Source organism: Rhinoraja longicauda, chromosome 40, assembly GCF_053455715.1.
Source record: "Rhinoraja longicauda isolate Sanriku21f chromosome 40, sRhiLon1.1, whole genome shotgun sequence".
NCBI classification, from domain to species: Eukaryota; Metazoa; Chordata; class Chondrichthyes; order Rajiformes; family Arhynchobatidae; genus Rhinoraja; species Rhinoraja longicauda.
Window position 1 is genome coordinate 11,226,010 of NC_135992.1, and position 27,398 is coordinate 11,253,407.

The 27,398-nt window shown below is 47.3% G+C and overlaps 1 protein-coding gene across 2 annotated transcripts in view; it reads right to left on the minus strand.

Moving 5' to 3' along the window:
- Positions 1-27,171, minus strand: part of tbc1d17 (TBC1 domain family, member 17) — a 55,401-nt gene extending 28,230 nt beyond the window's left edge. For both annotated transcript variants that reach the window (XM_078430408.1, XM_078430407.1), the window contains exons 1-10: positions 27,068-27,171; positions 22,667-22,765; positions 20,628-20,702; positions 18,410-18,530; positions 15,670-15,880; positions 12,544-12,655; positions 9,059-9,232; positions 4,507-4,638; positions 3,493-3,596; positions 1,041-1,135 (exon numbers count right to left, since the gene is read on the minus strand). In XM_078430408.1, the coding sequence (XP_078286534.1) occupies positions 1,041-1,135; positions 3,493-3,596; positions 4,507-4,638; positions 9,059-9,232; positions 12,544-12,655; positions 15,670-15,880; positions 18,410-18,530; positions 20,628-20,702; positions 22,667-22,765; positions 27,068-27,094 (1,150 nt within the window). In that variant the 5' untranslated portion in view covers positions 27,095-27,171. The remainder of the gene's footprint in view (positions 1-1,040; positions 1,136-3,492; positions 3,597-4,506; positions 4,639-9,058; positions 9,233-12,543; positions 12,656-15,669; positions 15,881-18,409; positions 18,531-20,627; positions 20,703-22,666; positions 22,766-27,067) is intronic.
- Between the last annotated feature and the right edge of the window lie 227 nt (positions 27,172-27,398).

Below are 27,398 nucleotides of genomic sequence, written 5' to 3' on the forward strand. Positions count from 1 at the left end.
GCCAGGGGCTTTGCGGCTCCCCGGCCTGTGAATTCCTGCTGGTTTAAACCCCATCCCGCGCATTCCTTCCCTCCCCCAGCCTCGGGTTAAACTTTAGCTCCCTCAAGTCAAGTCAAGTTTATTTGTCACATGCACATACACGATGTGCAGTGAAATGAAAGTGGCAATGCCTGCGGATTGTGCACAAAAAATAATTACTCTGTTACAGCGGACAATCTGCAATAATGGACACCATGCTTCCCAACCCCCTCACCCTCACCCCCCCCCCCCCCCTACGTGGCCCGTTATTGCGAGGGTTTAATGTACAGGCGCGACTCAACTTACGATGGGGTTCCGTTCCGAGAAACCCCATCGGAAACCGAAAATATCGTAAGTCGAAATACATTGAACACACGTGATCACGTGGCCGGAAGCGAATTACGGGTCGCTGCCGTTTGTACCATCGCAAGGTCGAAATATCGTAAGTCGAAGCATCGTAAGTAAGGCGGGCAGCACCTGTACTTAGTTTCCTACACAACAGTGATGATACTTCATAAGGGCTTAGCACCCAATGACGTACATTTTAAGGTCGCAAAACGTTTTGTAGATATAGAAACATAGAACATAGAAAATAGGTGCAGGAGTAGGCCATTCGGCCCTTCGAGCCTGCACCGCCATTCAAGATGATCATGGCTGGTCATCCAACTCAGTAACCTGTACCTGCCTTCTCTCCATACCCCCTGATCCCTTTAGCCACAAGGGCCACATCTAACTCCCTCTTAAATATAGCCAATGAACTGGCCTCTTCTACCTTTTGTGGCAGAGAATTCCATCTTTCCTCAGAGCACTGACTGTTTAGTTTAGTTTAGAGATACTGCTCGGACACAGACCCTTTGGCCCACCGAGTCCGCACCGACCAGCGATCCCCACACACTAACACTATCCTACACACACTCGGGACAATTTACAATATTACCAAGCCGCTCGGCCTACAAACCTGGACGTCTTTGGATCTGTTGCAGATCGATTCAGAAGTGCACTCGTCTCGCCAACAAACTCACCTATCAGGCTCTTGTTTGCCCGTAGCAGGGAATTCCGACGTTCCTGATCCTCAGTCACCGACTTCCACTGCAGTTTCATCCGGAAATATTCATCTCTACAGATATCACAAAATGCGTTAGCTTGGGCAGTGCAGGGAGTGGATTAGATGACCCAAGGATCTGGCTTACTTTCATTGGCTGAAACTGGGCAAGGAAGGACCATACATGTGTAGGAAGGAACTGCAGATGCTGGTTTAAATCGAAGATGGATCACAAAATGCTGGAGTAACTCAGCGGGACAGGCAGCATCTCTGGAGAGAAGGAATGGGTCAGTCTGAAGAAGGGTCTCGACCCCAATTACGTCACCCATCCCTTCTCTCCAGAGATCCTGCCTGCCCCGCTGAGTTACTCCAGCATTTTGTGATCTGTCTTCGAAGGATCACACATCATGAGTTGGGGATATGAGGAAGGAATACGTAATATACACCGATCAGCCAAAACATTATGACCTGATGAGCCAAAAACATTATGACCACCTGCCTAACATGCTGTTGGTCCTCCATGTGCAGCCCCATACGCAGCAGGGTGCGATGCACTGTGTATTGTGACACATTCCTCCCGTGACCACCATTAAAATTTTCTGTGACTTGTGCCACAGTCGACCTTCTGTCGGTTCGGACCAGACGGGATAGCCTTCGTTGCCCTCACGCATCGATGAGCCTTGGGCGCCCAACATCCAGTCGTCGGTTTGTGGTTTGTCCCTCCTCGGACCACTGTCGGTCGGTACTCACCACTGCTGACCGGGAGCACCCCACAAGCCTTGCCGTTTCAGAGATGCTCTGACCCAATCGTCTGGCCATAACAATTTGGCCCTTGTCAAAGTCGCTCAGGTCTTTACTCCTGCCCATCACTCCTGCATCCAACACATCAACTTCAAGAACTGACTGTTCACTTGCTGCCTAATATATCCCACCCCTTGACAGGTGCCATTGTAACAAGATAATCAATGTTATCCACTTGACCTGTCAGTGGTCATAATGTTTTGGCTGATCGGTGTATACAGCTGTGTGTCATGATTCAAGCAAGCCCTGGTCAAACAGAAGTAAAACAGCGTCATCCATTGAGCTCTTGGCTCATTTATGATCTGGGTTAGAGGCTCATTTATGATCTGGGTTAGAAGCTCTTTGTATTGCCAATTACAGACCATTATTCTCCCATTCTTTGCTCCCAGCATTCTCTGTTCTTTCTTCTCTCTCCCTGCAACCAAGATTTCACTGTTCCTCAAAACTCTCCAGATTTACATATTCTAAGCAAGATATTGGACTTCTCCCTTAGTATCTCATGATTTGTTGGCATAAGCTATCAGATAGAGCTCACATAACGTGCTGCAAGATGTTTTAGTCCATTAAATACAAAGTATTAAACCAAATTACTGTAAAAGGGCACAAAGTTTAGTTTAGTTAACAGACACAGCATGGAAACAGGCCCTTCGGCCCAACGATTCCGCACCGACCAGCGATCCCTGCACATTTTACATTTATACCAAGCCAATTAATCTACAAACCCGCACGTCTATGGAGTTTGGGAGGAAACCGGAGATAACCCACGGGGAGAACGTACAAACTCCGTACAGACAGCACCCGTAGTCAGGATCGAACCCGGGTCTCTGGCGCCGTGAGGCAGCAACTCGACCGCTGCGCCACCGCGCCGCTTTTAGTTCTGGAGTAGCTCAGCGGTTTTGGGTCGGGTCCGAAACGCCACTTATCCTTGGTCTCCAGAGATGCTCCCTGACCCACTGAGTCACTCCAGCACTTTGTGCCCTTTTGAGTAACTGCAGTTCCCTGTTTCAACTGTAAAACCAAGTAGTGTGAGAAAATAACTGCAGATGCTGGTACAAATCGAAGGTATTTATTCACAAAATGCTGGAGTAACTCAGCAGGTCAGGCAGCATCTCAGGAGAGAAGGCATGGGCGACGTTTCGGGTCGAGACCCTTCTTCAGACTGAGCGAACATTTTTTTTCAGTTGCCATTGCCTTTACTTGTATTACCTTTCCAGGCAGCGTATTCCAAGTTGTTCTAGCTTGCTGTTCATTAGTGATAGGAGCAGAATTAGGCCATTCGGCCCGAATTAGGCCATTCGGCAGAATTAGGCCAGTCTGAAGAAGGGTCTCGACCCGAAACGTCACCCATTCCTTCTCTCCCGAGATGCTGCCTGACCCGCTGAGTTACTCCAGCATTGTGTGAATAAATCGATTTGTACCAGCATCTGCAGTTATTTTCTTATACTACTTGTCCACATCTGAAGTCTGTTACATTAGTAGTGAAACGCATTAACTTTCCATCTGCCCTTCATTGTACGTACTTCTCTGTACTTGCCCAACAGCTGAGTTTTCACATGCCAGTGAAAATAACCACATTGGTTCCTCCCCCTCACCTTTCTCCAATTTGAGCCAGAAGTAGAATTACTGCTTACGTCTTTTCCTTCACCAAGACTCTGCGTTCCTCAGCTGTGCTGTCCCACGAATAGTATCCCAGCAGGAATTTCCAAACTTCCCGTCGGATGCTGTGACACAGACCCTGGGACCAAAGGAACAGGTGTATTATATTGTGTAGGGAGGAACTTAAGACTAAGGGGTCGGCCATTTAGAACGGAGACGAGGAGAATTTTTTTCACTCAGAGAGAGTTGTAAATCTGTGGAATTCTCTGCCTCAGAAGGCAGTGGAGGCCAATGCTCTGGATGCTTTCCAGAGAGGCTATGGGGAGAAGGCCGGAGATTGGGGTTGAGAGGAAAAGACAGATCAGCATTGATGAATAGCCTAGTAGGTTCGATGGGCCGAATGGCCTAATTCGGGCCGAATGGCCTAATTCTGCTCCTATCACTAATGAACAACAACTTGGAATACGCTGCCTGGAAAGGTAATACAAGTAAAGTCAATGGCAACTGAAAAGAAAATGTTCGCTAAGGAATGGGATTGGGCCGAGGAGGACAGCTCTGGCAAATCCATTTATTTCACGAGGGCGAATGTAATACTGTAATAATGATGAGCAATTTTGGGCACCATATCCGTGCGGACAGTAATTGATGGTCAAGGTGGACTCAGTGGGCCTGTTTCCATGCTGTATCTTTAAACTTTAGAGATACAGCGTGGAAACTGGACCCTTGGCCCAGTGATCACCCTTTACACTAGCACTATCCCACACGCTAGGAACAATTTTTACAGTTTTCAAAAGTCAATTAACGAGCAAACCTGTCGAATGCGGGAGGAAACCGGAGCACGTATTGAGAGAACGTACAAACTCCGTACAGGCAGCATCTGGAGTGGGGATCAGAACCTGGTTTCTAGTGCTGGAAGGCAGCAACTCTACCACTGTGTCGCCATTATCTCTAAAGATCAAATTTCCATCTCTAAACTGAACTGCACTTTGCAATAAAAGCATTAGATACAAAAACAATTAAATAATGGGAGAAAAAAAAATGTCACCTACTCCTTTAAAGATCTTTTTCTTCAGTTCTTCCACATCTTGAACTCTTCCTTCTGGGTCCAGGTGTTTCTGCCATTCTATCGCTGTCAGGGTCACTTGCCGCTGTACTGAGGGTCTCTGGCCTAGATCAGCTTGCTGGGAAGAAGGATTAAGAAGTTCATAAGAAAGTTGCTGCCTTACAGTATGGGAGATAATACGATATTATTTTATACATTAGACATTGTTGTTTAAGATTTGTAACTACTTAGGCATTAGGCGCCTCTCTGTAACTAATTAAGGCTCTCTAGACATTCCTTACTCTTGACACGTGTCTGTAACTGCTGCTCAGGAGGAGGGGAAACATTGATGGATGAACCAGGATAGAAGGCAAGGGTGGCAGAATGGGAAGAGATACAGACATCCATCAATGAGTGGGGTTTAATGGTGGCAGGGTAAACAGGGTGACTGCAAAGAGATGAATGACTGTAAAGAGGAGTATGAGGGCGAGATAAGGAAAAGAAGATAAGGCTGGAAGAATCCTATAAAAATAGGCTGCCCGGTGTACTAAGTGGGCAGTCAGATGGTTGACATCCTGATTGTTCCAGCCGTTGTTTGCAAATAAAGGCTTTTAACTTCTTGAAGAATTCTCCGTGTCATCTGCTTCATTTCGAACACCGGTAACCAGGACAAAATCACCGGAGAACCGGGTTCGATCCCGACTACGGGCGCTGTCTGTATGGAGTTTGTACGTTCGCCCCGCGACCTGCCTGGGTTTTCTCCGAGATCTTCAGTTTCCTCCCACACTCCATAGACGCGCAGGTATGTAGGTAAATTGGGCGTGGTATAAATGTAAATTGTCCCTAGTGTGTTTAGGATAGTGTTAGTGTGCGGGGATCGCTGGTCGGCGCGGAGTCGGGGGGCCGAAGTGCCCGTTTCCGCGCTGCATCTCTAAACTAAACCAGAGAAAGCTTCGGAGAGTGGGGGGGGGGGGGGGGGGGGGGGGGGTTGAAATTCCTAAAGAGTATCACTAAAGATATTCCTAAAGAGCATAGAAACATAGAAAATAGGTGCAGGAGTAGGCCATTCGGCCCTTCGAGCCTGCACCGCCATTCAATATGATCATGGCTGATCATCCAGCTCAGTATCCCGTACCTGCCTTCTCTCCATACCCCCTGATCCCTTTAGCCACAAGGGCCACATCTAACTCCCTCTTAAATATAGCCAATGAACTGGCCTCAACTACCTTGTGTGGCAGAGAATTCCACAGATTCACCACTCTCCTAGACTGTGGAACAGCATCCCTCTCCCTATCAGAACTGCCCCCTCCATCGACTCCTTTAAGTCCAGGCTCAAAACCTATTTCTACTCCCTAGCGTTTGAGGCCCTCTGAGGGGGCGCTGTGAACTGTTTTGTATGTGCTGTTATGTTTGTGTGCTACTGTATGTTTCATTTTTTTCCTTAGTACCTAAACAGATGTACAGCACTTTGGTCAACGTGGGTTGTTTTTAAATGTGCTATACAAATAAAATTGACTTGACTTGACTTGGTGAATTCCACGTTTGGGTGATATTACACAGCTTACAGCACACAAAAGGCCACTAGTCCTGAAAGATCAATAATCCCATGTCTGCCACCCACCCTATAGAATAACCTCTACATTTCTACAGATATTGGCCATTTGGCCCATCAAGTCCACGACAAAGTATTGCTGCTTCCTCATTAATTTTCCCATAACTCATTCTGACCACCCTCCCTCCCCCCCCCCCCCCCCCCCCCCCCCATCTAGATTCCGCAGCTCACCTGCACACCACAGGCTGAGGTTACAGTGGAAAATTAATTACAGGAGCTCCTCAACTTACAATGGAGGTTACGTTCCGATAAACCCATCGTAAACCGAAAATATCGTAAGGCGAGACGCATTTAAATACACATGATCACTATTGAGAATGATCAGCCATGATCACATTGAATGGCGGTGCTGGCTCGAAGGGCCGAATGGCCTCCTCCTGCACCTATTGTCTATTGTCTATTGGCCGGAAGCGAGCTGCGGGTCGCTGCCACTGCCCAGCGTTTGCACCATTGTAAACTCGAAATATCAAAAGTCGGAGCATCGTTAGTCGTTATTCCTTCAATCTGGTCAGGCGGAGAATGTTAAAACTCCGCAGAGACCACACCGGACGTCAGGATGGAACCTAGATTGCTGGAACTGCCCGGCAGAAGCCCCCACTAGCCGTGGCACCGTGCCTTCCCGCATTCCACTCCTGAAAACTGGATACACCGCTCGAAGATGCTACCAGCACGGATATCGGGGGAGATGAAACCACTGCCGTGTGTTTGTTGGCCTGAAGGGTTTATAGACTTTGGGAGCGTGAGGGTAGTACATCAACACTAGACTGCGGGAGAGAAATCAGTCTTTAGTTGCCCCTGCTAAACAAATGCTTGCCGATTGTGCTCACCTCCCACGCATTGGGTTCCATGCACTTCCAATGAACTGTAAGTGCACAGTGCATATTAATCCACCTATTGATCACCTATCTGGTGATCAAAGGTGCATTTTTCACCCTGTATCTTTGCTCCTGTTCACACAGCCTTCCAACAGCAACGGACTCTCAATGCCAGACTCCATAACTCATGCAAGCCTGCGTCACGCAGAGCACAGCTATCGTGGGTTTATTTGGAGACCACGTCATCCGCCAATACTTGCAGAGATATGCCCCGGCATTCAAGACTGCAGTACGTTGTTTAGTTTAAGATGGGCGCAAAATGCTGGGGTGACACAGCGGGACGGGCAGCGTCTCTGGAGAGGAGGAATGGGTGACGTTTCGGGTAGAGACCCTTCCTTTGTCTAGTTTAGCACAGAGATACAGCGCGGAAACAGGCCCTTCGGCCCACCGAGTCCATGCCGACCAGCGATCCCCGCACATTAACACTATCCTACACGCATCCTAGGGACAAATTACAATGACACCAAGCCAATTAACCTACAAACCTGTACACCTTTAGAATGTGGAAGGAAACCGGAGCACCCGGAGAAAACCCACACAAGTCACGGAGAGAACGTACAAACTCTGTACAGACAGCACCCATTGTCAGGATCGAACCTGGTTTTCTCCCACACTCCAGCAAGCGCTGTAAGGCAGCAACTCTACCGCCGCGCCACTGTGCCACACGAGGGTTAGGATTAGGGTGGAAGAAATCTGATGCAAATCCTAAACACCAGTATTATTCTGTTCTAGACCATGAAACAGAAGGACAAGAGAGGAAATTTCCCCATGGGTTTTGTTTTTAAAGCTTCAAGCAGAGATTCCCCTTCCACCTCCAGCAGTTATGAAGTATAGGGTGGCACGGTGGCACAGCAGTAGAGTTGTTGCCTTATAGCACTTGCAGTGCCAGAGACCCGGGTTCGATCCTGACTACCGGTGCGGTCTGTACAGAATTCTGTACGTGTACATTCTCCCCGTGGGTTTTCTCCAAGACCTTCGGTTTCCTCTCAAACCCCAAAGACGTATAGGTTTGTAGGCTAATTGGCTTGGGTTTGTATACTGAGTATAAGTGTAAATTATCCCGAGTGTGTGTGTGTGCGTGCGTGCGCGTGTGTGTGTGTATAGGGGAAGTGTTAATGCACGGGGATCGCTGGTAACGTGGACTCGGTGGGCCGAAGGGCCTGTTTCCACGCTGTGTGGTCTCTAAACTTAAAACAAAGATATAACGAATTAAATTTGGCGGCCTCTTTCTTCTCTCACCCATTAAGAAAAAAACTGACCTTTAGTTGGCTTTGCTGAAAAAAAAGAATAAGCTGAGATTGCATTATTAAGGAAAAAACTGACCGACTGAAGATTTTTTATTACCTTAAATGGACATGGTCTTATTTCCTTTTCTACCTTGTTTGGGGCACGATGTGAGTGGTGTCACATCATTCACTGATAAGAAAAAGATATAGCTAAACTGTTTGTCCTTCGTTTTCTAGAGTGGGACACGAGGTGAGGGGTGGGTGTCAGAAGACACTCAGTGCTGACCCCCCCACTCCCGCCTGCCGTAATAGAAACATAGAAAATAGGTGCAGGAGTAGGCCATTCGGCCCTTCGAGCCTGTACGCACCGCCATTCAATATGATCATGGCTGATCATCCAGCTCAGTAACCTGTACCTGCCTTCTCTCCATACCCCCTGATCCCTTTAGCCACAAGGGCCACATCTAACTCCCTCTTAAATATAGCCAATGAACTGGCCTCAACTACCTTCTGTGGCAGAGAATTCCACAGACTCACCACTCTCTGTGTGAAGAAATGTTTTCTCATCCCGGTCCTTAAAGACTTCCCCCTTATCCTTAAGCTGTGACCCCTGGTTCTGGACTTCCCCAACATCGGGAACAATCTTCCCGCATCTAGCCTCTCCAACCCCTTAAGAATTTCATATGTTTCTATAAGATCCCCCCTCAGTCTTCTAAATTCCAGAAGACTAATAAAGACTTTACTGTTTCACCACTAACTTTGTCGCATTGTCGTCTGTCCAGAGAAAACGTACTTTAACAACAACATAGGTGCAGCAGCGGGCTGCTTCCGAGGCTGACCACTTACGCAGGTGATGACCTCGAAGCCTGGCTCATCCTGCTGGTCCAGGTAGAGCCCGGCGGCCATCTCGCGCATCGGCCGATGCCGCGAGCCGTCCGGGGGCCGCAGCGCCTCCCGCAGGAAGTTGGTCACTTTGGAAAAACTGCCGAACGTGGCGGCGTACGGGTCCTGTATGAAACGCTGCGGAAAGAAAGAGAAATAAATATCTCGGCGATTCCAGGTTAAAATATCACATTATCATCGTCATCACCACGACGTGCTGGCGTAAGTCAGCGGGTCAGGCAGCATCTATGCAGAATGAACCGACGGTACTTTACTGTCAGGGAATAAAAACTGCAGATGCTGGTTTAAACCGAAGGTAGACACAAAATGCTGGAGAAACTCAGCGGGTCAGGCAGCGTCTCGGGAGAGAAGGAATGGGTGAAGACTGATCATCAGTCTGAAGTAGGGTCTCGACCTGAAACGCCACCCATTCCTTCTTTCCTGAGATGCTGCCTGTCCCGCTGAGTTACTCCAGCACTTTGTGTCTACATACTTTATTGTCACGGTGGCGCAGCGGTAGAGTTGCTGCTTTGCAGCGAATGCAGCGACGGAGACTCAGGTTCGATACCGACTACAGGCGCCGTCTGTACGGAGTTTGCACGTTCTCCCCGTGACCTGCGTGGGTTTTCTCCGAGATCTTCGGTTTCCTCCCACACTCCAAAGACGTACAGGTATGTAGGTTAATTGGTTGGGCAAATGTTTTTTTTTAAATTGTCCCTAGTGTGTGTGTGTAGGATAGTGTTGATGTGCGGGGATCGCTGGGCAGCGCGGACCCGGTGGGCCGAAGGGCCTGTTTCCGCGCTGTATCTCTAAAAAAAAAATCACATGCACCTAGGCTGCCTAGGTACAGTGGAAAGCTTTGCTCTGCACACAACCTAGGCAGTAGCACAAGTGATGTTTCGGGTCGAGTCCCTTCTTCAGTGATAGAAGGCCATTCAGCCCAATGAGGAATCCATTTTAAATGCATGTGAACGACTCCATTCCCTTGCTCGTTCCCTATTCTCCTATCAGAGCCTTGGAGGTCTTTGACCCACAAGACCACCTTTTCAAGGATTGCGGAGAATGTGCTTATAATCTCTGAGGTTTGAAAGAATGCGAGGTATCTCAAGTTAAACAGGTTTTTTTTCCCCTCTCATGAGAAGGCTCCAAACAACAGAATAATGGTTCAGAATCAGATGTTACTATTCAGCGGAAGAAGTTATAGAAAGCATTTTACTGCGTTTTATTCTGTTCTGGGAGTAAATCTTGGAGTAACATGAAACTGCAGATGCTGTTTTGAGGCAAAAACAAAAGGGAGAAACTCAGCTAGTCAGGCAGCATCTGTGGAGGGAATGGACAATGTTTTGGATCGGAACCATTCTTTAAATAGGAGAGTAGGGGGAAGGAAAGCTGGAAAAGAGAAGTGGGATTGGGGACAAAGCCTGGCAAGGGGGAGGTGATATGAGGTGGTGTTCTTCCAGTTTGGCCATGGCTTCACTCTGGCAATTGAGGAGGGGTGTGCAAAGAAAGGTCAGTTTGGGAATGGGAAAGGGAATTCAAACGGTCAGTGACCAGGAAATCCAGCACCTTTTTAGATTTAGAGATACAGCGCGGAAACAGGCCCTTCAGCCCACCGAGTCCGCGCCGCCCAGCAATCCCCGCACATTAACACTATCCTACACACACTAGGGACAATTTTTACATATTACCCAGTCAATTAACCTACATACCTGTATGTCTTTGGAGTGTGGGAGGAAACCGAAGATCTCGGAGAAAACCCACGCAGGTTACGGGGAGAACGTACAAACTCCGTACAGACGGCGCCCGTAGTCAGGATCGAACCTGAGTCTCCGGCGCTGCATTCGCTGTAACGCAGCAACTCTACCGCTGCGCCACCGTGCCGCCCTTTTGGCATCCTGGTTTCTTCTTAATCGTGTATCTGCCTAAATGTGCTTATTTCACAAAATGCTGGAGTAACTCAGCGGGTCAGGCAGCATCTCAGGAGAGAAGGAATGGGTGACGTTTCGGGTCGAGACCCTTCTTCAGACTGCCCAAATGTGCTGGCACTGGAGAGGGTCCAGAGAAGTTTTGCGAGAATGATCCCAGGAATGAGCGGGTTAACACAGGATGAGCGTTTGACGGCACTGGGCCTGTACTCGCTGGAGTTTAGATGGATGAGGGGGGACCTCGTTGAAACTTACCGAATTGTGAAAGGCTTGGATAGTGTGGATGTGGAGAGGATTTTTCCACTCGTGGGAGAGTCTAAGACCAGAGGGCACAGCCTTAGAATTAAAGAATGTTCCTTTAGGAAGGAGATGAGGAGGAATTTCTTTAGTCAGAGGGTGATGAATTTGTGGAATTGATTGCCACAGAAGGCTTTGGAGGCCAAGTCAAAGGATAGTTTTAAGGCACAGATACATTCTTGATTAGTACGGTGAGGCAGAGAGGAAAGCTCTTCAGCGGGTAGTCCATGGAGCTCAGAGGACTATCGGAACACAGCTACCAGCCTTGGAGGGCATCTACAACACACGACGCCTCAGAAAAGCCACCAGCATCCACAAAGACTCTTCACACCCCTGCAACAGTCTGTTCGAACTTCTACCATCGGGCAGACGATACAAGGCCTTCTACGCCCGCACCTCCGGACTCAGGAACAGCTTCATCCCCAGGGCCATAGCTGCTATGAACCGGTCCTGCTGAGCCGGATGGTCACATCGCACAGTGAACCGGCACAGATCTACTTGCACTGTATTCTGTTTTAAAACTGTTCTAATTTGTTTCATTGGGTTGTTTAAATGTAAATTAATACTGACTAGCTAACTAATTTATTGCATCGTATGGGAGACGCATTCCCAATCTCGTTGTACCCCTGTACAATGACAATAAAGATATATTGTATTGTATTGTGTCAGGGGCTATGGGGAGTAGGTAGGAGAATGGGGTTTGGAGGGAAAGATAGATCAGCCATGATTGAAAGGCGGAGTAGACTTGATGGGCTGAATGGCCTAATTCTGCTCCTATCCCGCGAACATAGGGTTGCCAACTGTCCCGTATTAGCCGGGACATCCCGTATTTTGGGCTTAATTGGTTTGTCCCGTACGGGACCGCCCTTGTCCTGTATTAATAGGGTTGCCAACTTCCTCACTCCCAAATAAGGGACAAAGGGTGACGTCACCCCCCCACGTGACCTCACCCAGCCAGCGGCCACGTGCTCCCGCTCCACCAATGGCGGCCGCCATTGGTGGAGCGGGAGCACGTGGCCGCTGGCTGGGTGAGGTCAGGTGGGTGCGCGGGGCGGTGACGTCACCCTTTGTCCCGTATTTGGGAGTGAGGAAGTTGGCGACCCTACATGAACATGAAACACTGGTGGCCGCCGGTATGTCAAAATGGAGACATTCACAGAGTGGACATTGATTGAATCCCAACCCGTCCCCACCAAAGCAAGCCTCGGGCAAACAAGAATTACTCACTGAAACCAGATCCGAGGAATGCTCGTCAAACAGCTGCAACTCGTCAAAGGACTGAGACAGGGCGTGGGAGTCGTGCGAGTAGACCAGATAGAGACGAGAATCCTTCTTAGACCTGCATTCACCAACAGATTGACAACAACAGTCAATAAACCATTCAACTGACAGCTAGCAGAACACATTGTATACCGAGCAACTCCAGACAAAAAAAACTGTGGGGAAAAAAACCCTCCAACTTCTTTCTTCACAAAGCTCCCATAGTGATCTCCCGGTGGCTGAGCACTTCAACTCCCCCTCCCACTCCCAGTCTGACCTTTCTGTCATGGGCCTCCTCCAGTGCCACAGTGAGGCCCACCGGAAATTGGAGGAACAGCACCTCATATTTCGCTTGGGCAGCTTGCAGCCCAGCGGTATGAACATTGACTTCTCCGATTTTAGATAGTTCCTCTGTCCCTCTCTTCCCCCCCCCCCTCCTCCCCCTTCCCCGTTCTCCCTCTATCTTCCTGTCTCCACCTACATCCTTTCTTTGTCCCGCCCCCACTGAGATTAGTCTGAAGAAGGGTCTCGACCCGAAATGTCACCCATTCCCTCCCTCCTAGATGCTGCCTGACCCGCTGAGTTACTCCAGCATTTTGTGATACCTTCGATTTGTACCAGCATCGGCAGTTATTTTCCTACAATACTCCCATGGTGATCCGTTTCATTAATACTAAACGCTCCAAAAGCATTGACAAAGATCGAAACAGACTGGAAAACCGCCGATTGATTCTCAGAGGGTCACTATACCTCAACGAGGCGTGAAAATTCCTACATACGCCAGCCACAGAAGGCAGTGGAGGCCAATTCACAGGATGTTTTCAAGAGAGAGTTAGATTTAGCTCTTAGCGCCAAAGGAATCAAGGGATATGGGAAGAAAGCAGGAACGGGGTACTGATTTTAGATGATCAGCCATGATCATATCGTGTAAGAAAATAACTGCAGATGCTGGTACAAATTGAAGGGATTTATTCACAAAATGCTGGAGTAACTCAGCAGGTCAGGCAGCATCTCAGGAGAGAAGGAATGGGCGACGTTTCGGGTCGAGACCCTTCTTCAGATTGATGTCAGGGGGGCTGGACAAAGGAAGGATATAGGTGGAGACAGGAAGATAGAGGGAGATCTGGGAAGGGAGAGGGGAAGAGAGGGACAGAGGAACTATCTAAAGTTGGAGAAGTCAATGTTCATACCGCTGGGCTGCAAGCTGCCCAGGCAAAATATGAGGTGCTGTTCCTCCAATTTCCGGTGGGTCTCACTATGGCACTGGAGGCCCATGACAGAAAGGTCAGACTGGGAATGGGAGGGGGAGTTGAAGTGCTCAGCCACCGGGAGATCAGATTGGTTAACGCGGACCGAGCGCAGGTGTTGAGCGAAGCGATCGCCGAACCTGCGTTTGGTTTCGCTGATGTAAATAAGTTGACATCTGGAGCAGCAGATGCAATAGATGAGGTTGGAGGAGGTGCAGGTGAACCTCTGTCTCACCTGGAAAGTCTGTTTGGGTCCTTGGATGGAGTTGAGGGGGGAGGTAAAGGGACAGGTGTTGCATCTCGTGCGGTTGCAGGGGAAAGTGCCCGGGGATGGGGTGGTTTAGGTGGGAAGGGACGAGTGGACCAGGGAGTTATGGTGGGAACGGTCTCTGCGGAACGCAGAGAGGGGAGGGGATGGGAAGATATGGCCAGTGGTGGGGTCCCGTTGTAGGTGACGGAAATGTTGGCGGATGATTTGTTGGATACGCTGGCTGGTGGGGTAGAAGGTGAGAACGAGGGGGATTCTGTCCTTGTTGCGAGTGGGGGGAGGGGGAGCAAGAGCGGAGCTGCGTGATGTAGCTAGAATGCGGTGTTAGGGTCCCTTCTACATCCCGCAGCTCCGCTCTTGCTCCCCCTCCCCCTCCCTTCCTTCCTTAGGAGATAGATTTAAACTTTAAAATGTGAATAACTTTAAAAATATAACACGGATTTCAATGAAATTTCTTTTATTAGCACCAAAGGGATGGCAGTGAGTAAGATGGGCCTAAAATTGTCGCGCGGTCGTGTACCGTTTTGGCTGGAGTTCAGGAACAAACAAACACGAGTTTTAGCATAAAGATAGGTGTGCAGGGCAAGCTTTCTTTTTACACTGAGAGTGGTGGGTACCTGGAACACATTGCTGGGGGTGGTGGTGGAGGCAGCTGTGATAGAGGCTTTGGGATTGGCGTATGCATGTGCATGGAATGGAGAGATATGGATCACATGTAGGCAGAGGAGATTGGTTTAATTTGGCATGGTGTTGGGCAATGTCGTTTTGGGCCGAAAGGCCTGTTCCTGAGCTGTACGATGTTGTAAAAGAGACGGTCACGGTGGCGCAGCGGTAGAGTTGCTGCCTTACAGCAAATGCAGCGCCGGAGACCCGGGTTCGATCCCGACTACGGGTGCTGTCTGTACGGAGTTTGCACGTTCTCCCCGTGACCTGCGTGGGTTTCCTCCGAGATCTTCGGTTTCCTCCCACACTCCAAAGACGTGCGGGTATGTAGGTGAATTGGCTTGGTATAAATGTAAAAATTGTCCCTAGTTTTTGATGGGGGGGGATTGAGGGGGGATCTTATAGAAACTTACAAAATTCTTAAGGGGTTGGACAGGCTAGATGCAGGAAGATTGTTCCCGATGTTGGGGAAGTCCAGAACCAGGGGTCACAGTTTAAGGATAAGGGGGAAGTCTTTTAGGTTCGAGATGAGAAAGTTTTTTTTCACACAGAGAGTGGTGAATCTGTGGAATTCTCTGCCACAGAAGGTAGTTGAGGCCAGTTCATTGGCTATATTTAAGAGGGAGTTAGATGTGGCCCTTGTGGCTAAAGGGATCAGGGGGTATGGAGAGAGGGCAGGTACGGGATACTGAGTTGGATGATCAGCCATGATCATATTGAATGGCGGTGCAGGCTCGAAGGGCCGAATGGCCTACTCCTGCACCTATTTTCTATGTTTCTAATATGCGGGGATCGCTGGTCGGCGCGGACCCGGTAGGCCGAAGGGCCTGTATCTCTAAACTAAACTAAACCAGACTGCACGAGTGAGGCGAGAGGACCAAAGGCCCACAGAGGACAGAGATATCGGGTACTCACGTTGCCAGGACCACGTATTTACACAGACACTTGAGTAGAGCTCTGGTGCCACCAGTGTGGAAGTGAAGAGCTGGAAAGGAGGTGCCATCTTTGCTGATGAAGATGAGGTACGACCATCCCAGGCCCGGCTTGTTTTTGCGGATGGACTTCAGCTCGGACAGACTGATGGTGAACGCCCACTGGCTGTGCACTCCTGGAGACTGGGCGACAGCTGAGAAACGGCACGAGAAAGAGAAAAGAAAAAAAAACCCCACTCAATCAAGGAAGCCTCGACAAACAGGAACTGTGCTTCGCGATCATCCAGCTCTTTGGAATGTACCACCATTCCTTTATCGACTTTGGGTCCAAATCACCAACGAAACTGCTTTGTGTAGGAGGCAAATTGTTGATTCCATCTCCTACACAAAACACATTTTATTTCTTCGGTTATTCCGACTCCTCTTTCAAAGAGGTCAACCTTCTAAGAAATGCATCATCACAGCTTTCTCAAGGCACTTCACAATAGTGAGATTTTAAAAAAAGTGCAGATACTGAAAAGGTAACATAGACAAAGAAAATGTTGAAAACTCTTCAGTGGATTTGGCTTGAGGCGTTACCTCTGAATCTCTTCCCACGGATGCATTTTGTGTCTGCCTTCGATTTACACCAGCATCTGCAGTTTTGTTTTTCCTACATATGCTATCAACTTTCTACGGTAGACACAAAATGCTGGAGTAACTCAGCGGGTCAGGCAGCATCTCGGGGGTGACGTTTTGGGTTGAGACCCTTTTTCAGACCCTTCTTCTTCAGACCCAAAACATCACCCATTCCTTCTCTCCAGAGATGCTGCCTGACCCGCTGAGATACTCCGGCATTTTGTGTCTACCTTCGAGTTAAACCAGCATCTGCAGTTTTCTTTCCTACGATCAACTTTCTACGGGTGGGGGGGGGTGCACAAAGGCATGCCTACTTTGAAGATGTTTCCTCTCTGACTACATCCCCAGCTTGAACTCACACTGCGCATAAACTTAAATGAATTCACAAAATGCTGGAGTAACTCAGCGGGTCAGGCAGCATCTCAGGAGAGAAGGAATGGGTGACGTTTCGGGTCGAGACCCTTCTTCAGTCACCCATTCCTTCTCTCCTGAGATGCTGCCTGACCCGCTGAGTTACTCCAGCATTTTGTGAATAAATACCTTCGATTTGTACCAGCATCTGCAGTTATTTTCTTATACAACTTAAATGAATTGATTGGTCTGTTTATTACATCTTCCCCAAGCTTCCCTCCTCTTGCCTACAACATTTGCAACGGGATTACTGTTAATAAACATTAGAGATAACATTTCCCAAATAGAGATTTTACTCGATTTTCTTCCTTACAAAGCTTTAGATCCAGATTCTAATGGTCAAATTTGACACGTGTCTCCAACTACTTGTCAAGTTACAAATTTTAGTCACAGATACCACCACAGGGTGTTGCGGTAGACCTACTGCCTCACAGCGCCGGGTTCGATCCTGACTACGGGTGCTGTCTGTACGGAGTTTGCACGTTCTCCCCGTGACCTGCGTGGGTTTTCTCCGAGACCTTCAGTTTCCTCCCACACTCCAAAGACGTGCAGGTTTGTAGGTTAATTGGCTTTGTGTAAATGTGAATTGTCTCGACTGTGTAGGGCAGTGTTAACGTGTGGGGATCGCTGGCCGGCGCGGACTCAGTGGGCCGAAGGGCCCGTTTCCACGCTGTATCTCTGAAATAAACCTCACGGGCTGGGCGAGGTTTCAAAAGATGTTTGAATTCAGGTGAGGTTTTGAAAGAGTAAATAAGGAGAAACAGGTTCCATTGGCACGAGAGTTGCTAATTAACCAGATCAAAAGAACGAGAGATAACGGATAATTGTTACAATCTGGAAAGCGGCGTATTAAAGGCATAAAACCTTCTTGCAACCTTCAGAAAAAAGCTGGATAAATACTGTAGGGAGAAAAGTTTGCAGCAATATGGGGCAAGGGACAAGGACAGGGAGGATAAGTCAGAATAGATATTTTACAGAGCTGACATCAGCATGATAGACTGGTGCTTTTTCCCCCCCATTTCTACGATTCTGTGATAGTCAGTGTTTGAATATATATATTTGAATTATAAGTACCTGGGTGTCTACCTCAATAATAAATTGGACTGGACCGAAAACACCGATGCGCTATACAGAAAGGGCCAGAGCAGACTTTATCTGCTAAGGTGACTCAGGTCCTTTGGAGTGCAGGGGGAACTCCCAAGGACCTTCTACAACAGGTGCTGTTGTACCCGGGACACCCGGGATCGATCCTGACAACGGGTGCTGTCTGCGCGGAGTTTGTACGTTCTCCCGGTGACCGCGTGGGTCTTCCCCGGGTGCGGAGGTTTTCTCCCACACTCCAAACGAGTACAGGTTTGTAGGTTAGTCGTCTTCGATAGAAAATTTGTAAATTGTCCCTGGTGTGTGTGTGTGTGATGGTGCTCATGAATGGAGTTCACTCGTTGGCGCAGACTCGGTGGGCCGAAGGGCCTGTATCCGTGCTATATCTCTAAACTAAACAAGCATTTCACTGCTTCGCTGTACATAAGAAAATAAACTAAGTACCCGAGCACTCAAACTCACCTAATTTGTAAAACAATTCACTACTCCTGATGATCTCACTCTGTTTAAGTGCCAGCACTTTGCCTTAACAAGTGCATGATCAAGATGCAAAAAGTGTCAATGCATTAGAATATTGAGCAGCTGCCTCTTACCATGTACTTCATCCTGTGGCCGTATCCTGGTCCCTACGGTGCTAATAACAGCCCAGTCAGGTTCATAACCTGGATCAAACATAACCTCTTCAGTGTGGCTGGCTCCATTCACAGTGTTATCCTGCAACAAAAACCCACAAAAGTAGCTATTACAAGCTAGGACAACTGTGGAAAGTTATGAATGAGACAGCTTCTTCCCTACAGCCATTAGGCTATTACACACGACAACCTCCATACCAGAACCTCAAGCTCTGAACTACATACACTATTATTGATATTATTGCACTATTATTGTTTGTTTGTTGTTTATGTGTACGTGTGTGTGTGTACGTGTGTGTGTGTGTGTGTGTACGTGTGTGTGTGTGTGTGTGTACGTGTGTGTGTGTGTGTGTGTACACGTGTGTGTGCGTAAGTGTGTGTGTGCGTGCGTACGTGTGTGTGTGTGTATGTGTATATATGTATGTGTGTATGAGTGGGTATGTGTATACACATACTGAACTTGTTTTTCTCATTTATTATATTGTTTACTATGTTTAAATATTCTGTTGTGCTGCTGCAAGCAAGAATTTCATTGTACTGTCTGGGACATATGACAATAAAACAGTCTTGACTCTGGAAAGCACATGACTTGGCACAATAACAAGGACATTATAAACTAAGTTGTACTGTCCTCCAATGAATACTAAAATGTAATCTATCAAGTTAAAGCAGTGAAGCAAAAAACAAGTCTCCAAAAATGTGAAAACGCTTGCTTTATGCATATTTACGTCTCAAGTTCAATTTTGGCTAAACCTCTCCTGTTAACAGTGGAAACAAGGCACTGCAGATGTTGGTTTACAAAAGACACAAAGTGTCAGGAGTAGCCCAGTGGGTTAGGCAGCATCTCAGGAGAACAAGGATAGGTGGTTTCAGGTTGGGACCCTTCTCCCAACTGATTCAATCTTTAAAGCGTAGCGCGCTGCGGCTCGCTGGCAGTCTGTTTGTCTTTTTCCCTTTTTTTTTCTTTGTGCGTCGGTGTTGGGATGGTTTTTATTTTTGGCTGTGTATGTGTGGGGGGGTGGGGCGGGGGGTGGTGGAGTGGGGTGGGGGAAACCTTTCTTTTTTTAGGTCTCTTCCCCGGGGCACGGCTCGGCTGCGGGGCCTTCCATCGCCCGCGGGGCCTTCCATCGCCCGCGGGGCCTTCCATCGCCCGCGGGGCCTTCCATCGCCCGCGGGGCCTTCCATCGCCCGTGGGGCCTTCCATCGCCCGGCGCGGCTCGGCCGCTGGACTTAACATCGCCGGCGCGGCTCGGCCGCGGGACGTTTCAGTGCCCGGTGCGGCGCGGCTCGGCCACGGGGCCTTCCATCGCCCGGCGCGGCTCGGCCGCTGGACTTAACATCGCCGGCGCGGCTCGGCCGCGGGACATTTCAGTGCCCGGTGCGGCTCGGCCACGGGGCCTTCCATCCCCTTGCGGGGGCTGTGCGTGTCGGTCGCCTCGGTAGGGGTTGAGCTGCCTGTCCATGGGCGTGGGGGGAAGAGAGTGGAAGTTTTGTTGCCTTCCATCACAGTGAGGGGGTGTTTGGAGTCACTGTGATGGATATTTGTGTTGGGGTCGTGTGTCCTGTGTTCTTTTCTTTTTTGTTGTGTTCTGTGACTGCTGGAAATGTAATTTCGTTCGGTACCTCGGTACCGAATGACAATAAAGTTCTGTTTCTGTATTAAAATGAGAAGGGTAAAGTTTAAAGGAGATACGCGGGATAAGTTTATTCTTTTCCACAGAGGGTGATGAATGCATGGTAGTGGGGGGCAGATTTGCTAGTGGCATTTAAGTTTGGTTTATTATTGTCACGTGTACCGCGAGGTACAGTGAACAGCTTTTGTTTGTGTGCTATCCAGTCCAAGAACGTCTCGACTCAAAACGTCACCCATTCCTTTTCTCCAGAGATGCTGTCTGACCAGCTGAGTTACTCCAGCATTTTGTGTCTACCTTCAAAGAAAAAACTATAAATACATGATTACAATCAAGCCATCCAATGCACAGATAGGGATAAAGGTGCAGCATTAAGTGCAAGATATAACACTAAAGAGACTTTTGGGTAGTCAAACCGGAGAGGATGGAAGGGGATGGAAGGATGTGGATTATGTGCGGGAAATGGTCTTGGCATCATGTTCAGAACAGATATTGTGGGTGAAAGGGCCTGTTCTTGTGCTGTACAGTTCTAGACCCAGTAGATTTACCTTCTTGGAGTACAGGAATTGAGAATGGTCTCCACTCTCACTTACTGGAGTCCAATCCACGACCGTATCAGAACCCTGCGGAACAGAACAAGAACAAATAATCTCATTAAGACTGAATGGGAACTTCACAAATCTGGTCGGGGGCCGTAGGCGAGGCGGTGCCCTTTTTAATATTTTACCCAATATTGCTTTTACTGACAAAAATATGAAGCATATCCAATTGGGCAGCATGGCGCACAATCCCAATAATTCCCCAACGATGGTTCAGATCGTTTGGGATTAAGCAATCCGACGTGTTTCTGGTGCTGTGTGAGGAAGCTGGTTTAGATCGAAGATAGACACAAAATGCTGGAATAGCTCAGCGGGACAGGCAGCATCGCTGGAGAGAAGGAATGGGCGACGTTTCGGGCCGAGACCCTTCTTCAGACGGATACTTCTTCTGGTTTTGTTGTATCGCATGCAAAACTTCCACCACAATTAGCAGTGGCCATCACAAAATGCAGCAATTAGAAAAATATACCGTGTTGCGCTTGTGGTAGGAGAACAGTAGCCCAGAGGTGGTCCAGAATTAAACTTGACTGTGTTGATCAGGAAATGGACAGAGGAAATGGGTGGAAGGAAAGTGCAGTCAGATTGTTTCAAAAAGCCAACTCTTTAATTAATTTATCTTGGCGCAAGGAACCTAGTAATCCATATTAATCTGGGCAATCGGCATATTCAGCCACCATGTGTGTCATCAACACAATAGACAATAACTGCAGGAGGAGACCATTCGGCCCTTCGAGCCAGCACCACCATTCAATGTGATCATGGCTGATCATTCTCAATCAGTAATGTAATGTCCCATTGATTTATGATGAGCAGACTGAAAAAGGTGAAATATCCACCTCTTTGCCACAGCCGTGTGAAAGACCACATACAGTTTCTTCATTGTGTGTTCCTTTCTTCAAAAGTAAGATTAATTATTGATTGTATCATTTCTGCTTATGGGACTGGAGATAGGTCATGTCCACTATCTGGCTGTGCCAGAAATTAATTTGCCGAACATGTTGTACCTTAGGATGGCTGGAAATGGCACAGTACCGGTTGTCCCTGGGTTATGCACCTCTGACATGCAAACAAACATTGTACATATGGACGAGCATTTGGGAGGCCGGCATTTGGGAGGATGGATGTGCCTGCTGCTGCAAATCTACAGGTGGGACATTTCTTGGACACTGGCCAGATTTTTGCCACGTCGACCCAAGAAGTATACGTTCTAGTTAACACGTTGATGTCCATTTTGCAAATCCTATTTAGAGAAATGCCATCCAGGCCAGCAGCAGGGTCCATTAAAAAACAAACCATCAATAGCATTCGGCACCAGAGAACATACATAGGTTTATAGTGAAGGGGGAAAGGTTTAAAGGGAGCCTGAGGGGTAACTTTTTCTCACAAAGGGTTGCGGGTGTGTGGAACAAGGTGCCAGAGGAGATTGTTGAGGCGGGTACTATCCCAACGTTTAAGAAACAGTTAGACAGGTACATAGATAGTACAGGTTTAGAGGGATGTGGCAGGTGGGACTGGTGTAGATGGGACGTGTTGGCCAGTGTGGGCAAGTTAGGCTGAAGGCTCTATGACTAATATTATTAGGCCCAGGTAGGCTCTGGCTAAATTTGTTCATATCAGTTTGTTATTGAGAATGGCAGAAAGAGATTTAAAATGCTTCTCCATGTAATCTACTCCCATGGGAAAACCCAACTCTGCAGGCATCTTCTGCTATGTGGAAACTCAAAGACGGACAGAAAATGCTGGTGTAACTCAGTGGGTCAGGCAGCATCTCTGGGGGGAAAAAAGGACAGGTGACGTTTCGGGTTGGGACACTTCTTTAGAGTAACTTAGTTCGCTGCTGAATTTCCGACTTGCAAACAGTTTGGATTATCGATCGGTTCTCAGCATTGGATCCCTGCTGTGATCCATTGGAATTAGTTTAATATACAGTACTCCCACGACAACTAAAGCCACGAGCACTGCAAAATGACCACATTGAACCCTCTCACCTTTTCAACGATCCGAATCACTCCGGGAATGTGCGTGTCCTGGTCATGTGCCCTTTTTGTGCTCGTGTTTAGAAACACACCATATTTCTCAAACGCTACCTATTAGGGAAAAGGATTAAGAAACAAAACGTCACAGGACTGCAGCGTTGGTTGTGAAGGGCAGGAATGCGATTAGATGCGCATGTCAGACTTTAAATTTTAAATGCACACTAGACCAAGTGGACCAGTTGGGCCCAAACCTCCCCTGCATTGGTGCAGCACCCTCCTCTCACCCCCTCTCCCCTACCTTCCCCTCCATCCCCCCTTATCCTCCCTCCTCCCCCTACCTTCCTCCCCCCTCTCTCCCTCCACCCCTCTCCCTCCCTAGAAGATAGATTTAAACTTTAAAATGTGAATAACGTTTAAAATATAACACCGATTTCAATGGAACTTCTTCCATGAGCGCCAATGAGACGACGGTGAGTAAGGTGGGCCTAAAATTGTCACGCTATCGTGTACCGTTTTGGATGTAGTTCAGGAACAAACAAACAAACAAACGAGAATTTTAGTAAATAGATAATACAATACAATATATATCTTTATTGTCATTGTACAGGGAGGGGTACAACGAGATTGGGAATGCGCCTCCCATACGATGCAATAAATTAATTAGCTAGTCAGTATTAATTTAAACAACCCAATGAAACAAATTGGAACAGTTTTAAAACAGAATAAAGTGCAAGTAGATCTGTGCCGGTTCACTGTGCGATGTGACCATCCGGCTCAGCAGGACCGGTTCATATCAGAGAATTCTAAATTCACCACCATTTTGCGTGTGAACTAAAAGCCAGAGGTTAGGGAGCTGGGAAGAGCAAGGGGATTTGAAAACTAGTCCGAGTATTTTAAGGACAATCAGCCATGTTTAGAGACTTCAGTGCAAGGAAGTGGGGGGTTGAGGAGAAGGGTGGTGTGTGATGTAAATGTTGATTTTTTTGGTGAAATGGAGACAATTCAGTTACTTGGTTTTAAAATAAAGACACGCACGGCAACAAATTCCCCAACTAATTGTCCAATTACTCATTGGGCGGGAATGCAGAAATTTGGATTTGTACAAAAGTTCGTAGAAAGGGGGGGGGGTGTCAGATTATTAACCCAAATCAGTTTTACTTCTGCAAATACTTCCTCTTGTTAGAAACAAGAACTGCAAGGTGAAAACGAAACACCATCCTGACAGCTGAAATATATGTACATTAATAACAGAGTTAAATTCTATCCAGTAGCCTTGGACTCATAGGGTCTTAATTCGATAACATAGAAACAGGTTCTTCAACCCATGCCTATGCCGACTGTAATGCCCATCTATGCTACCGAATACTTTATAAAATATTCAACTACCTCAGACAAGATGAAGATTTTTTTTTTTTTAAAGCTAGCTCCTAATTCATCTATTCCTCTAAAACACAGCATGCCCTACATTATGAAATGAAGGAAAACGAATCTACAAATACGCCAACCATCCCCTCCTCATCTGGATCTATCTATCACTTGCCTACTCTTCCCTGCAGCTCTTTATTCTGGCTATCTCCCCTCTTTCAGTTTAGATGAAGGTCTCGACCCAATACGTTGACTGTCCATTTCCCTCCAAGTTTCTCCAACTTGCTTTTTTGCTCCGGGTTCCAGCATTTGCTCGAGCAACTTAAATGTAACTTTAAATTTAGCCCACACCCAGCTTCTGACTGTGTCTTCTGTGTCCACTGTCGTCAAAATGGTCTTGCTACGTCCAACACTGAAGCATGGGCCACCTAGCAGTGGATATTAATTCTATGTCTGTACTCAACAGACAGATTTACAATCACCACCTAAGCTTTCACACACAATAACAATCTGTACCAGAACTCCAAACAGAGAGCACCTATGTGATGATGGAAATGGTGGCAGTCAAAGGCGGGCATTCTTTTGCTGATCCTTCTCCATCTTAGCTGCTGCTGTAGTGCGCCTGCACAACTTAACAACGAGGAACAGCATTCCACAATTATGTACTTTTCAATGATCAAGTGTCAGTAATCATGGATGTTGCCAAAGATGCAAGCTGCATTCCAAAACCTTGAGCATACCATTGTGTACCAGAACACCAAGCTTCTGCACATCATGGATGCTTAGCCATCTAATATAATGGCAACTGACCCGCATCTCAGTTTTGCATTCCTTTCGCAATAATCGTTCACTCCAAAGATAGACACAAAATGCTGGAGGAACTCAAAGGGACAGGCAGCATCTCTGGAGAGAAGGAATGGGTAACATTTCTGGTCGAGACCCTTCTTCAGGCTCAGAGTCAGGGGAGAGGGAGTCTAGAGATATGGAAGGGTAAGGTGTGAAAACAACAAATCAATGCAGATGGTGATAAGGAAATGTAGAATGTGTAGGAAAATAACTGCCGATGGTGGTTCAAATTGAAGGTAGACACAAAATGCTGGAGTAACTCAGCGACACAGGCAGCATCTCAGGAGAGAAGGAATGGGTGACGTTTCGGGTCGAGACCCTTCTTCAGACTGAGGTCTGAATGGTTCATTGTTAGCCGAGGAGAAGGTAACAACGCGGCATACAGTCAGTAATATTTAATCAGAAGGACTCCCTTGTTTCTGGCACTCTTCAAGCCATGTCAAGAGTGTTTAATTATACTGTGTAACAGAAGAATGAAATTCTTACTTGCCTCAGCTTAACAGTATTTTGGATACAGTTCAGTGCTTGGAGGAACATATGGGGTGAAACTAACATCTAGAATAAACAACAAATTTCCTAACCAACTACTAGTTGTGACCTGCCATTCTAATACATGCAAGGTTCTTCTTTAAATCAATTGGAATGTGGCCATTACTGCAAGTTTTGTTATACAACGGGCTAAAAGAAGTTACTTTTTAAAAAATTGTAGCAGGTGCTGAAAATCCAAAAGGAAAATAATAAAGCACTAGAAACAGCAGGTCAAACAGCATTAGTACAAAGAGAAATAAAGTTAATATTTCTGGTCAAAGACTCTGTCAACTCTGGGAAAGACAAATAGAGCAAGTTTGTAGAGAATCAGTAGATAAATGGGTCTACTGTGGATAGGGTGAGCAGTTTTAAATACTTGGGAGTCCGCATCGCAGAGGATCTGACATGGGCAACGCACATTGCCGCACTGGTGGGTAAGGGAAAGCAGCGCCTTTACCACCTTAGACAGCTGAGGAAATTCAGAGTGTCTCTGAGGATCCTTCATTGCTTCTAATCTGGGGCTGTAGAGGGCATCCTGTCCGGCAACATTACAGTCTGGTTTGGGAACAGCTCTGCCCAGGACAGGATGGCCCTGCAGAGAGTAGTGCGTTCGGCAGAACGCACCATGGGAACTACACTCGTCCCCCTGCAGGACCTATACATCAGGAGGTGCAGATCCAGAGCAAGCAAGATGATGAGGGACTCCTGCCACCCCAGCAACAGACTGTTCCAGATGCTACGATTAGGCAAACGCCTCCGCTGTCACGCTGTGAAAACGGAGAGGATGAGACGGAGTTTCTTCCCACAGGCCATCAGGACTGTCAACTTTTATAACCCCAGAGACTAAATTTTTGTCTACATTATAGTAACTTATTAACTTTATTTATATGCTGTAACTGTAATTCTTTTTTGTGCACAATTCGCAGGCATTGCCACTTTCATTTCACTGCACATCGTGTATGTGTATGTGACAAATAAACTTGACTTGTATTCCTTTGTCACATAAGGGTAATGTGATATCAGTGTATTCCCTTTATCACATAAGGGTAATACCTTGCAAATCTAGGCCTGCAATCAAAGGAGAAAGTCATGGAAATACTCAGCATGTCAGGCAACATTGGTGAAGAGCAAAGGTTTCAGATCACCTTTTGTGACAGACCAAACAAGTTAAACCAAGTAATAACTCTCTTTGTATCCAGTAATGCTGGGCCAAAAGGGCAGACCTATAAAGTTAACTAATTAACTCTTTCTTTCGTTCGTCCATTCTTTCTCTCCCTCTCACCCAAAGATGCTGCGTGGCATGTTTTGTATTTCAGATTTTTAAACTACCGAAAGTTTTTGCTGTGGTTTTAACCAGCATCTGCAGTTCCTTTTCATACACATTTCGAAAAGTTTTGCTTTGCTTTGTTTTGTTTTTCGAACTCTCACCTCACTGTGCCACGGGACAATAATGACTCAACTACAGGTACTGTGCATTACTTTAGTGCCTGCATGAGTCTACATGCGTGCATTTGTATCTGTGCAACAGTATACAGATGGTTAATGCCTGAACCCATCTAGGCCTGATGCTCTAGGCCTGAACCCATCCTTCTGTGTGTGTCTCTCTCTCCCCCGTTGTTGCAATGTCTACCGACGTTTTAAATGACCTACAGCTGCTAAACAGCGAACTATTACCTTGTAACCATCCGCAGACGAACCCATTCTTTGCCTCTGCTTGTCCAAAACAAAACTCCTTGCATCATTTCCGACTAGTGTCGATTGGTTCTTGCATAGCTCACCCACTCTGGAAGGAGTGGTCTGAATACCAACAACGTCACAACAAATGTCACCAGACATTATTCCAATGTTAAATATGTCCTCAGTCCCTCCTTCAAGAGAATCTGACTTCTGAATTATCTATTGCATAGAGCAGGGGTGGCCAAACTTGCTTAATGTAAGAGCCACATGTTTGAGAGCTGCAAGACATGAACAAAAGAGCCACAAGACATGAACTTAAATATTTTTA